At 33.4% G+C, this 13,028-nt stretch overlaps 1 protein-coding gene across 8 annotated transcripts in view; it reads right to left on the bottom strand.

The window, feature by feature from the left end:
• The window catches only part of USP47 (ubiquitin specific peptidase 47), a 99,257-nt gene that overhangs the window by 29,438 nt on the left and 56,791 nt on the right, over positions 1-13,028 (bottom strand). For all 8 annotated transcript variants that reach the window (XM_036325400.1, XM_036325396.1, XM_036325397.1 and 5 more), the window contains 3 exons: positions 3,349-3,444; positions 3,119-3,271; positions 360-527 (listed from right to left, as the gene is read on the bottom strand). In XM_036325400.1, the coding sequence (XP_036181293.1) occupies positions 360-527; positions 3,119-3,271; positions 3,349-3,444 (417 nt within the window). The remainder of the gene's footprint in view (positions 1-359; positions 528-3,118; positions 3,272-3,348; positions 3,445-13,028) is intronic.

The following is a 13,028-nucleotide window of genomic DNA, read 5'->3' as shown; positions in this document are numbered from 1 at the left end:
ATCAATAAAATGTATTTAAAAAAAAAAAAAAAAAAGATGTAGAGGCTTGCTGCAACTTTCCAGACAGAAGTCCTGATTACTAGGACCCTTTCCACAGCATCACTCACCCACCTTACATAATCACAGTTTAGCCTCCCAGAAATCAATGCTCCCACTGTAAGTTTTTCACAAATTTAACTATAACCACATAAATGCATAAAAAATGAACACCTTAAAAAGTCTTTTCAAAAATTAAACTTTGTTTAAAGAGAACTTTCTCAGTCACACAGCTACCACATTTTACATATATATAGTATATATCACCTCAGAGATTACATTATTCTCTCTTTCAACTAAAAACCGCAAACTATAAAAGGCACCTTTTCAAGACCAGGTTTTGAAATCTTTTCAGTTCCACTATTGTTTTCAAGGCAGATCCCTTCATCAACACCATCATCATTGGAGAAATCATTGCTCATTTGATCACTGTGACAACTGCCTTCGTTTTCTGCTCCACTGTCAGTGCAACTTTCAGTCTGAGGAGATTTCTTAATAAAACATAATTATCTTACAATAGCAAACTAAATAAAGGAAAAATATATAGTCAAGTAAAACTTTTTTCTACAAGCTGCTTTTTCACATAATTTAATATACTGTTAATAAATACTTATTTTACTTTAAGTAAATTTAGTTTTTCTTAAAAAGTGAGACAAAAAAATAAAATAAAAAAGTGTATTTTAAAAGCATTTATATTAATGTCCTTAAAATTTTAATTCAACAAATTAGTAATTCAGAATTCTAGTAAACTCCTTTTATGTTTATAGTTGTAAAGTAACAATAAAAAATTTTTTCACCAAAATCAATAAAAGCAAAGAACCTAAACTCCAAAACGAGCTTCTTCTGTTTTCAAATTCCCAAAGAACATCATATCTTTTATTGAACTGAAAGTTCCATATCATTGTGCTAGGTATTGTACTAGACAATTAGAAAGAAAAACCAGACATTGTTTCTATCCTCAAGAATGTTATACTCTAGTGTATAGGTGGTGGAAATGTAACAAGAGCAAATCATACTTTTCCCTGCTTTTATGATTTTTAAATCCCTTTCATGCATATTTAAATGGAAGAAATCTACTTTTTAGAAATCCTCAATTTTCACCCTTTTCCTTTAATATTTTATATACATACCTAAAAATATTTTTATTTAAATAACTTAAGAATTCTTCTCTAAGGTATCGCATAGAAGTTCTTGAATTAACCAAGAAATCTATAATAATAAAAGTGTAATATGTTAATTAGACCGGACAACCTTTCGGATGAAACCGGGGCTGCGAGGGAAGCCCAGGTCCCAGGTGCCAGAGGGAAGCTAGTGCCGGCAGCCAGGGGAAGAAAGGCCTACTCTTGCACGAATATTGTGCATCAGGCCTCTAGTATAAAATAAGCACCAATTTTGCCAAGAACTTCGCTGTAGGAACTGCATCTAACATAGTCTTCATCCCTTTAGTTGGTTCAAGGAAAAATGGAGGTGAAAACCAACATTAGAACTCTATACTAAGTCAAAAGAGATCATTCCTGAAACTCCTTTACCTAAGCCAGAACATCTCTTTTCTTCTCCCAAGAAATGGACTTAGAACTTCCTAAAAGTTCCTGTCAAACTTTATCTATAGGTTTTCTTCCCTTGGGAAAAAAAAATTCCCTTTTAAGAAATATATTAGGAACATGCAGAAGACCAAAGTAATAATGATCTCTGAGTAGGAATCCTACAATGATTACACCTCCTTTAAAAGTCTGGTATACTCTGAGTAGATTTCCTAGCTTAAGCACAAGTGTTTGAGATATTATTTTAAATTGAATCTTTCAAAATGTTATTTGGTCATAGGTATCATTCAATGAATATTTACTTTATCAAAGATGCTTTCTTCTCACTTATTAGCCTTACTTTACAGACAAGGAAAGTGAGGCTCAGAAAGGTTGCTCTTTTGTGCCACACTGCCTCTTAGTTTTTAACAGCACTCAATACAATTTGATGAATGTTAAAAATTATTTTTGAGCTTCTGGGAAAGATATTTTTATAATTACAGTAATCAGTTCCAACCAGAAAAAACATGCTTCATGACAATTTTGAGAATAAAGATTTATCACTCTTACAACTATGTTAAGTAATTGTAAATATTCCTCATAATGAAATATTAAGAGTTTACAAAAAAAATATAGTGGGACAGCCCTGACTGGGTAGATCAGTTGGTTGGAGCACCATTGCAATATGCCTGGTTGTGGGTTAGATGCCTGGTTGGGGCACATACAAGAATCAACCAATGAACGCATGAATGAGTGGAACAACAAATCAATGTTTCTCTCTCAAATTAATAAATAAAAGTTTTTAATAAAATGGTCTTATCTGGAAAAAACAAAAGATGGATTTAAAAAAAAGAATGTAGTGGGACATCATGAATCTTTTACTGGATAAGGAGAAAGAAATCAGAGAATTCGAGGTCAATGAGTGAAAGAAATCGAAGAGTTTTACCTGCGTAGTTCAAAGTCCCATTCTCAAACTATTTAAATAAAGTTTTAATTAAAAAAAAACTAATCAGAAAAGGAAAAGAGACAAAATACCTTCCTTTTCTAGCTTCCTAATCTAGCCAATTTAAGAGCAAGCAAACCTTAAATGAGAATAACCCAGAACCCTTAACCCTGAAAAAGACACTAAGACAAATAAGAAATTAAGGCCATCCTACTTAGTTTCTTTGTTTATTCATTCATATATACTTGTTCTGTGTTTTTTATGTACCACAAGTGCAGCTCACCTCTAAATTGTTTTTTCAATAACTAAGAAAGTTATGAAACATAAGATTATCTCTTCAATTAAAGAAATAATTTCAGAGTTTTAGGTCTTCTTGTTTTTTCAAATGGTATTATAAGTTACTCTGATCAAGCAAGAATATTTGAAATATAATTTATGGTGGACAGGAAAAGCTTATACAAAGTTAGTTGTTTTTATAGACTTGGCATTAGAAAATAAGGAAAGGCTTCCATCAAGAAAATAGTCTAAACATCAGTGTTAAGTTATTCCAAATAGCTCTTTTAAACATGACTAACCAAAAGGGTTCATGAAAAACATAACAAGAAAATATAATACTTACTTCATCTTCAACATCAATAAATGTACTCATATCCAGCTCTTCAGGAAATGTCATCCGATCATTCAATTTAATCCTGTGCATGGTTGTATAATCAAAATCAAACCTTTTCAATTGTAAGGTCAGCAGATAAGGGAAATGCAAAAACCGAAGACCCTAAAAAGAAAGGGGGACATATTAAATATTGACCATTATCTCAGGTAATTAAGTATTAATTTCTACATGACATCTACCTTTCGTGCATCACACTTCTTCTTACAACGTTCACAAAAATATTGATTTGGGCCATCCAGGATCTCTGGCTGAATAAATGCATGCAATGCTTCTTCCTAATTAGAAAAAAAAATTGTTTCATAATTACTTAATGCTGTTATAATACTAACGACAAAATCCTGAATATAAAAACAGTGCAAAAAAAACCAAAAAACCCAAACCCCAAAAAACAAAGAAAAAAAAGAACAACAGTGCAATTACCAAAACACTTATAAGTAGAATGGCTAGAAAATTAGGAACTCAAAATGCAAAAAGGGAAATAAAATCAAAATGTTATCATTATAAAAACTGAGAAATAATATAAATTCTTATTTCATTCTGTATGAGATCTGCCTTTCCTAGCACTGCACATCAGTTAGTCATTTCTACCTAATTGTTATTGTCTTTACATTGTGGTGTTTGCCTAAATAATCTAATAAAAATCCTCAGTCTTTAGATTAAAAAGTAAACCAGCTCTGGCTAGTGGCTCAATGGTTAGAGTATCAGCCTGAGCACCAGAGGGTTGTAGTTTCGATCCCTACCCTGGTTGGGGGCACATGGAGAAGGCAACCAATTGATGTGTCTCTCTCACATCAATGTCTCTCTCTCCCTCCCATCCATCCACTCTCTAAAAAAATCAATGGAAAAAATATCCTCGGATAAGGATTAACAACAAAAAGAAGTAACTCCCATACTTCTTAGAAAAGCAGTTATATGTATCATTTCAATATTCTTATGAGACATTTTTAAACTTACAGTAAATAACACAGAACTTTGAATATTTGACACTACCCATACACTTAAAATATGTAATAATAATCTGAATCACTATATTTCGAGTCAATCAGTAATGCACCACTGCACTAGTGTGAAGGCTGAAAACCATTGTGCAATCTTCTCACTGCATGTCAGATACTGCTCCATTTGAAAGTGTATGAGAGCTCCTGGGCTGTTCACCTAGTGTACCAGGTGGTTCTCTTTTCTCCATACAGCCTTAAGACAGAAGTAAGAAACGTAGTATGAATACTGCTGAAGAATTTGTGGGCATTAAATTAATTTTTAATCAATAATTTTTCACAATCAAAAAATGAATTTTAGTTAATACAACACATAAGACTGCATAACCTCAAATTTCATTTGACGTCAGAACTGATAATACATATTTATTACACATAAAGAAAAAATGGAATTATTAAGATGAAGTGTTTTCAAATATTTGGTGTTCTTCAAAGGATAGATAAAGGAGCTTGATCTGGCAAAATGGACTCAGTTTAAAATAGCTGGCAGAGCTTATAAAACTACTATCCACATATTGTTTGATCTAGCTCATTTTGGAATAAGATCAAAGCTATGAAAAGATATTCAAAATGCTTCTAACTTCATTTATCTTCTAGTTGTTCTCAAAAACACAAGGAAGACCACAGCTGGGAGGTGGGGGGCAGGGTTCTGAAACATGACCAAGCATTTTACTGGAAGTCATAAGAAAGAACACATTTAGAAAATGAGTTTTTTCTCTAAAGCATATTTTAAGCATAAAAAGACAAATTTTATAAAAACATGAGAATAAAAGCTTTCAGAGTATTACAAACATAGCTTAACGTAGAATGACATCAAATTTGTTGTTTTCCAGAGGTCATTTGAATTGGTAAAACACTCAATATCTAAAAAAAAAAAAAAAAAAAAAAAAAAATCAGGGTAGGGGGATAAGAGGTGGAGGGAGAGTGAAAAATTATCTCACTCAAATTCTACCGTACTAAACTAAACTAAGGTATGTATTGTGTGTTATGGCTAAGGTATGTGTATATTGTTCTCTGCCTTATAATTTATACCTAAAGCTTATCTTTTTTTAAAATTTAAATTCAGAGAAAAGTTTAAAGAACAGAAAATTCCCAGTAACTATTTACTCGGACTGTCCAGGCTTTCATCCCACCCACATATGTATTTTTCACTACCATATGAGAGTAGGTTCACATATCATGCTTTTCCTCTTAATACTTCAACAGGACTTTTTAAGAACAAGAATATTCTTAGTTATCAAACTCAGAAAACTATGATGAAGTGCTTTTGTTCGTCCACATTCCAATTCTATCAATTATCCTAATAGAATTTCTCCGCTTCCAGTACAGAATGGAATCCAGGATCATAAATTGCATCTGGCTGGCTGCCTCTTCAGATTCCTTTTTTTTCTGGAATAGTCTTAAAGCTTTTCTTTCATGACATTAATATTTGTTTTAGAGGCCAGTTATTTTATAAAATGTTCCGCAGTTTGGATTTCTCTGATGTTCCTCGTGATTAGATTCAGATTATGCATTCCTTTCTAGACTACTAAGTAAGGATATGTCCTTTTAAGGGTATCACAGTCCCAGGCTATGTCCCTATCCTTATTGGCAATATTATAAATTTCAATCAATGTCAGAGTTGTCCATTAGTTATTTTTTTCCACTTGAAACTAATAAGAAATCTGTAAGGAAACTCTTGGAGACCAGGCACAAATCCTGAGCCTTAAACTTTTCACCCTAGATTTAGCACCCACTAATGGATTCTTGCTTAAATCAAATTTTAATGTTTGCTTTTATGAGCAACTTGAAAATCTTTTTAATAGGCCATTTAAGTCCATTCATATTTGATATGACTGATGTTTAGTTTCATTTCACTATATTATAATTACTGTATTAAGTAAATTTACTGGGTTCCTTTATGTTGGTATTTAGGGAGGTTAGCCATATTTTTATAGTGCATTATACTTTTGTTATTACCCTTAATTCTATTTTCCCTTTTTTCTTACTTACACTTGTAGTGTCTAGTCTGCCAGTAATATGTGGTACTCTTGTGTTTCCTCCTATTCAACAGTCTATGATCTTTCCCTTTCTCGCCCCTTTTTTAAGAATGGCATTCTGTATACTTTGTCTAACAACATTTCATACCATTTTTCTGCCCAGTCTCCGTCCTTTTAAAATTTCGTCCTTATTTCTACAGTTTTAATTAGTCCTTAATTCTACAATTCAATAAATCAAATGCTCAGTCCTTTTGCTGAAGCTTCCCCAGTGGTCCCTTGGTTAGATGGAGCTCATTCTCTAATAAACTCCACAGGAAAGGCTCATGATTATAATGTTCAATGAGTTCTTCCATGTTAAAAATTGGTTTTGTATCCCCATAATTGAAGGAATACTTGGCTGGATATTGAATCCTTGGCTTGTAATTGAGTTTTTTGAAATTGCTATTCTGTTGCCATGATTTGAATGGTTGCTCTTCAGAAGTATGATGCCAGCCCAATATATCCTTAAAATTTAACACTTTGTCCAGAGTTGATTATTCAAAAGCCAATGTGTCCAGATAAATGGTAGGTCAAAAGGCAGGTTTCAATTTCCCTTAACCCAGAAAGCTTTCCTGGGATATAGTTTATAAGTTTTGTTTCACTGTGTTTTTATTCTCCAGACTCGTTATATTGGACACCTCCTTTACTGGTCTTCTCTTACAATTTTCTCTGAGGTCCTTCTTTTTTTCCCATCTCATTTTTCATTTGATGTCCTTTAGATTCTTATTCCTTTTCACTCTTTTGAGTACTTTATAAATTTATTCTTCATTTCTAATAGTGTTGTCATTTCTTCAATTTCTTTCCTGAATTTGGTCAATATTCATTGCATTTCATGTCTTTTTAAAAATCTATTTCTCTCCTTAAATTTTTGGATACCAGGCTGTTTTGCTTGTTTGAAATATTTAGTCTAGAGTACTGTTCTACTTTGTATTATTTTGCTTTGTGGCTATTTTCCTAAGGGCTTTTTTTTTTTGGGGGGGGGGGGAGAATAGATTTTCATAAGCTGATAATAAAAATTTTCTGTTTTCTTCTAAAAGTGTTTAGTGGCTTTTTCTCCTCCTAGTCATTGTGTGGACAGCATTCATTAGGTTAGGAGTACTTTCTTTTGTCAATACAGTAAAGTGCAGTTTCTTGAATTTGTAATGGGAGGAGAGGTTGGTGTCTTCTTTCATTTTGTAGGAGCCTTAATTCTTTTATTTCTTATCTTCTCTTCACTTGCTATGGATTGGAGCCATCAGCTCTTTGTTTATCTCTTTCCCCAAAAGCAAAATTCCTCCAAGGCTGCCACTTCTAATCCTGCTCATTCTAAAATTCCTTCCCTGTAGCTGATGCTAAAAACTACTAAGTCCAGTCTATGTTGGCACATACTGTTGTACTTTCTCTTTTTGAGCGAATTTTGTATCTGTTTTACCTAAGTCCTTCAATCCCCTCTCCTCCGTTTCATACAGTATCTAAAGCTTACCACTGCACACTCTCCACATACAGACTGCAGCAGCAGTGGAAATTCTATTGGGACTGGGTGATTATTTATCTTGCTACTTACAGGTCATTTGAAGTTCATGATATTCTTTCTCCCACTATTGCCAAAGAAATACAAATGAAACCTAATTAACTCATACCTTCTATGATTTTGGGGAAGGATGTGTGGAGGTAGCCATTATTATCCTTCAGACTGAGAAACCAGTTAAAGCTTATTAGTAACTTTTGTTTCTACATTAATAAGTTTCTGCATCTTCCTTACCCTAGCTTTTTAACAAGTTGTCACCATGATAATTATAATCAAGATTAGTCAATTATAAAAATTAGCTTCAATTTATCCATCCATTCAACAAATAATTATGTGTAAATGATACATAAATGATGGGCTAATATAGTTGTATACATTTACCTCCACTTAATGTGATGTACAAGATAACTAAAAATCATGCCAATCTATACTTTAGATAGTAAAAATGAGTCATGGATCACAAAATAGAATAAAATATTATAAACTTTGTACCATTAGTCAAACACACACACACACACACACACACACACACACACTGTACTGCTTACCATCAGCTGTTATCTTGAGTATGTTAAATTGATGTACCATCAAAACTAGCATTGGGTTAATTATGATTGTTTTTCTTCATTCCATAGTGAAGATAATAGTTTTACTTTCTAGAACTTATACAGTATACAAAATGTAATTTTGTGTTTTTTAATACTGTAATTCTCACAATTCAGAACACAGATAACTCTTATGTCCTTATTTCTCCAAATAAAAAAATCAGTTATCACAATTTTGTATTTAATGCAGAAAATATAGGCACAGTGCAATCAAAAGATATAACCAAAAAATTGTACTGTCTATAAATTATCAGTTTTCTCTTTACTCTTAACCCATATATAAAATTCTTTCTCCGTCATTTAATGCCTATTTTATTTTGAATGGAGAAATGGGCATTAAAATGTGATATTCTATTTTTCAAATTGACAAAGATAATTAAGAACCACAACTGATAACTATTTTCAGATTCTGATATACTTAGCAATTTTGGGATACTGATATACAGCAGCAAATAAATTAAACTATCTTCCCAAAATATATACTTTAATAAACACATGTGTTTTAACTAGGGAAAGGACTCCAAATACTTTTAACCTAAGCCATCCACTTATTTTAATTGCAATTTCTGAGGTAACTGTAGATTCATGTACAATTATAAGAAATAATACAGAGAGAAACCTTATAGACTCTGCCCAGTTTCCTCAAATGGTAACATTTTACAAAACTATAGTATATCACAACCAGGATATTGACATTGATCCTCTACATATCTTATTCAGATTTCCCCAGTTTTGGTATAGTCATTTGTCTGTATTTGTGTGCATATTAAGTTCTACTGTTTTATCACCTGTATTGGATCACCAGTCACGAGACTGAACAGTTCCTATACCACAAGGATGCCTTAGGTTGCCTTTTTATAGTAACCATCTACTCATCCACCTGCTGACCACACCAAATCTATAAGCTCTGGCAATGATTAAGCTGTCCTTCAGTTTTAAAATTTTGTCACACCAAAAATATTATATGAATGGAATCATATCATATGTAACCTTTGAGATCGGCTTTTTCCCCCACTCAGCATAATTCCATGGAAATTCATTCAAGATTTTGTGTGTATCCATAATTTATTCCTTTTTATTGCTGAGTAGTATTCTATGATTTGTACGTACAAGTTTGTTAATCACTCACCTGATGAAGGACATTTGGGCTGATTTCAGCTTTGGAATATTAACATAAAGATGCTATGAACATTTGTGTACAGGTTTTTGTGTGAACATAACTTCATTTCCCTGGGATAAGTAACCAAGAGTACAACTGCTGGAGTTCATAGTAATTACAAGTTTTGTTTTATATGAAGATATCTGTAACATTTCACATTCCCACCAAAAATGAGTGTGATCCAGTTTGTCCACACTGTCGCCAGCTTTTACTGCTGTCATTGTTTTTTATTTTAGCCATGTGTAGGTAGGTAGTGATATCCTCATTATAGTTTGAATTTGTATTTTCCTAGTGATAGGAACATCTTTTCCTTACATCTGTATATCCTCTTTGATGAAATGTTTTATCTTTTCTTCAACTGCCTAAATGAATTGTTTGGGGTATCTTTCTTACTATTGTGTTTGGAGACATCTTTATATATCCTATTAATTAATTCTTTGTCAGATATTTGGTTTGCAAGTATATTCTCCCAGTCTGTAGCTTCTATTCTTATTCTCTTTGAATGGCTGTCAAGGACCAATTTATAATTGTGAGGAGTTCCAACTTCTCAATTTTTCCCTTTGTGGATTGTACTTTTGATATCGAATCTAATAACTCATTGCTTAACCTTAGATCTGGAAGACTTCTTTCCTAATTATATTTCTAAGGTTATATCTTTACACTTTATGTTTAAGTCTATGATCCATTTTGAGTTAATTTTTGTACATATAGATGCCCAATTGTTCCAACACCATATATTGAAAAGATCATCATTCCTCCATTTAATTACTTTTGTGTCTTTCTCAAAAATCAGATAGGTCTATTTGTTGAATCTGTTTGTTTTCCCTTCTGTTCCACTAATCCATTTGTGTCCCTCCACCAATATCACACAGCCTTGATTAACATCGCTATATAAATTTTGAGATCATGTAGACTGATTTCTCCCTTATTCTTCTTTTTCCAAAATTCTAGCTATTTTAGTTCTTTGCCTCCTACGCCTCCTACATAAATTTTAGAGTGAACTTATGTATATCATCAAAAATTTTTAAAGGAATTGCACTAAAACTATATAATTTGGGAGAGAATAAATATCTTTACTATGCTGAATCTTCCAATCAATTAGCACAGTATGTCTCTCCATTTATTTAAACACTAGAGGCCTGGTGCACAGATTTGTGCACCAGTGGAGTCCCTTGGCCTGGCCTGCGGGGATCAGGCCAAAACTGGCTCTCCTACATCCCCCAAGGGGTTCAAGATTGTGAGAGGGCGGTTCTCAGATAACACACCCTAGAATTGGGCTCCCTCCTCTCGTTCTGGGTGTGTCACCCGCCGAGAAACACAGCTGCCAAGTCACCGCAGCTCTGCAGCTCCTGCATTAAGCATCTGCCCCCTGGTGGTCAGTGCGCATCATAGCTACCAGTTGGAGCATCTGTCCCCTGGTGGTATTGCGCAGTATAGCTACCAGTCAGTCAGCCAGGTGACCAGTCGCTTAGACGTTTATATAGATTCTCCTCAGAGTTTGTAGTTTCTAACACATAGGTCACAGTATATATTTTGTTGGATTCAAGCTTAACACATTGTTTGCGGGTAGTTTTTATCGCACGCTAACAGGTGGCGTGGGCCATTTTTGCTAATTTTTTGTGCAAATGGCAACGTTCAGTAAAATTACGATAACTTTAGTTTTACATATTTTTTTTCAATGAAACTTTTTGTGATTTACTATAAAATGTATACTTAACTATTTTTCTTAAATTTTAAACAGACAAATACTGGAAAACTCACTGGAAATTGAAATAAAAGTAATAAAATATGTAAAAATTCGGATTTTGTTCTCGAGAAGCTGTGTAGCATTAGTCACACTATTGTAATAATTGTCCATATAGACGTGATGCCAAATGCCTGTAAATGGTGAAACTACAGTTTGAATCGTTTCTATCAACCTTAGTCCTTGAGCAGCATACGTTTCAAAGTTACAAATGTAACCAGTATCACTCTCAGATAATATTCTCACAAGTATTCCATATTTTGTAAGTTTTCCTGCATTATATACTCGTATATCTGCATGTTAGCATCCCTTTAGAGCAATAAAAAAGTATAAAAATAAACGTATTTATACGTTACCCGCATTCTACCGCTAGTCTATAAAAAACATATTAATACGTGTCCCGCGCTCTACTACCAGTCAACGTAAAACGTATAAATACGTTTCCCGCATACAATGTGTCAAGATCTTTTTCCATAACTGTAAATGGTACTGTGTTTTTAATTTCACTTTTACATATTCTTTGCTAGTATTTTGAAATACAATTGATTTTTGTAGCTTTATCTTATCACCTGCTACCCTGCTAAACTCAGTTATATCCAAGATATTTTTATATAAAATGTTATCTAAAACAGGGTTGGGGGCAATTTCATATCTCCCTTTAACTGGCATGCCTTTCATTTCCTCTTCTTGCCTTATTGTGTTGGCTAAGACTTCCAATACTATCCTATATAATAAACAGCTACTATGCTAATTAGACCAAACAGCAGAACAACCGTCCAGAAGATCTTCTGGATGAAGTTGGGGGGGGGGGGGTTTGCTGTGAGGGCCAAGCCCTTGCATGAATTTCATGCACCGGGCTTCTAGTATTGAATAAGAGTGCTGAGAACAGACATCCTTGGCATTCTAGAGGGAAAACACTCAGTCATTTACCATGAAGTATTGTGTTAGGTATAGGTTTTTAAAAAATATGTTCTTTATCAAGTTGCAAAAATTACCTTACTTCTAGTTTTCTGAGTTTTTATCTTGAGTGTTTATTGTATTTTATCAAGTGCTTTTTCTGAGTCAATTGATGTGATCATGTAAATTTTCCTTTTGATAGAGTAAGTCATCAATTTAAAAAAATACTGATCAGCCCAGAATACCTGGAATGTATTATTTAATTCTATTTGCTAATATTTTGCTAAGGATTATCCCATCTATATGCCTTAAGGACACTAGCCTGGTCATAATTTTTTACTTGTTTTAACTGTTTTTGTCTAGTTTAGCCCCAAGGTAAGACTCTGCTATTGAGTGCAGCATTTTCTTAATATCTATTAAATTCTGTTGGTTGATGGTGCTGTTGAGTTCTATATCTTTGCTAATTTTCTGTCTAGAGGGTCTACCTATCAATTATTGAGAAAGGTGCACTGACAATTGTAGATATGTCAATTTCTCCTTTTAGTTTGGGCAGTTTTTACTTCCTATGTTTTGCAACTCTATTTTGGACTGCTGTCTTCTTGATGAATTGGCCATTTTATCATTACATAATGCCCCTTTCTTACCTATATCAATGTACTTCAAGAGAGGTTTTTGTAGACAGCATATTACTGGGTCATGTTGTTGCTGTTTTTTAAGCTAATATGCTGATCTCTACCTTTTTAAAAAAATATATTTTATTGATTTTTTACAGAGAGGAAGGGAGAGAGATAGAGTTAGAAACATCAATGAGAGAGAAACATTGATCAGCTGCCTCCTGCACACTCCCTACTGGGTATGTGCCCGCAACCAAGGTACATGCCCTTGATCGGAATCGAACCTGGGACCCTTGAGTCCGCAGGCCGACGCTCTGTCC

Source organism: Myotis myotis, unplaced genomic scaffold (genome assembly GCF_014108235.1).
Source record: "Myotis myotis isolate mMyoMyo1 unplaced genomic scaffold, mMyoMyo1.p scaffold_m19_p_10, whole genome shotgun sequence".
In the NCBI taxonomy this organism is placed as follows: Eukaryota; Metazoa; Chordata; class Mammalia; order Chiroptera; family Vespertilionidae; genus Myotis; species Myotis myotis.
Note: the sequence above shows the minus strand (reverse complement) of the source record. Positions and strands in the feature narration are given on the sequence as shown.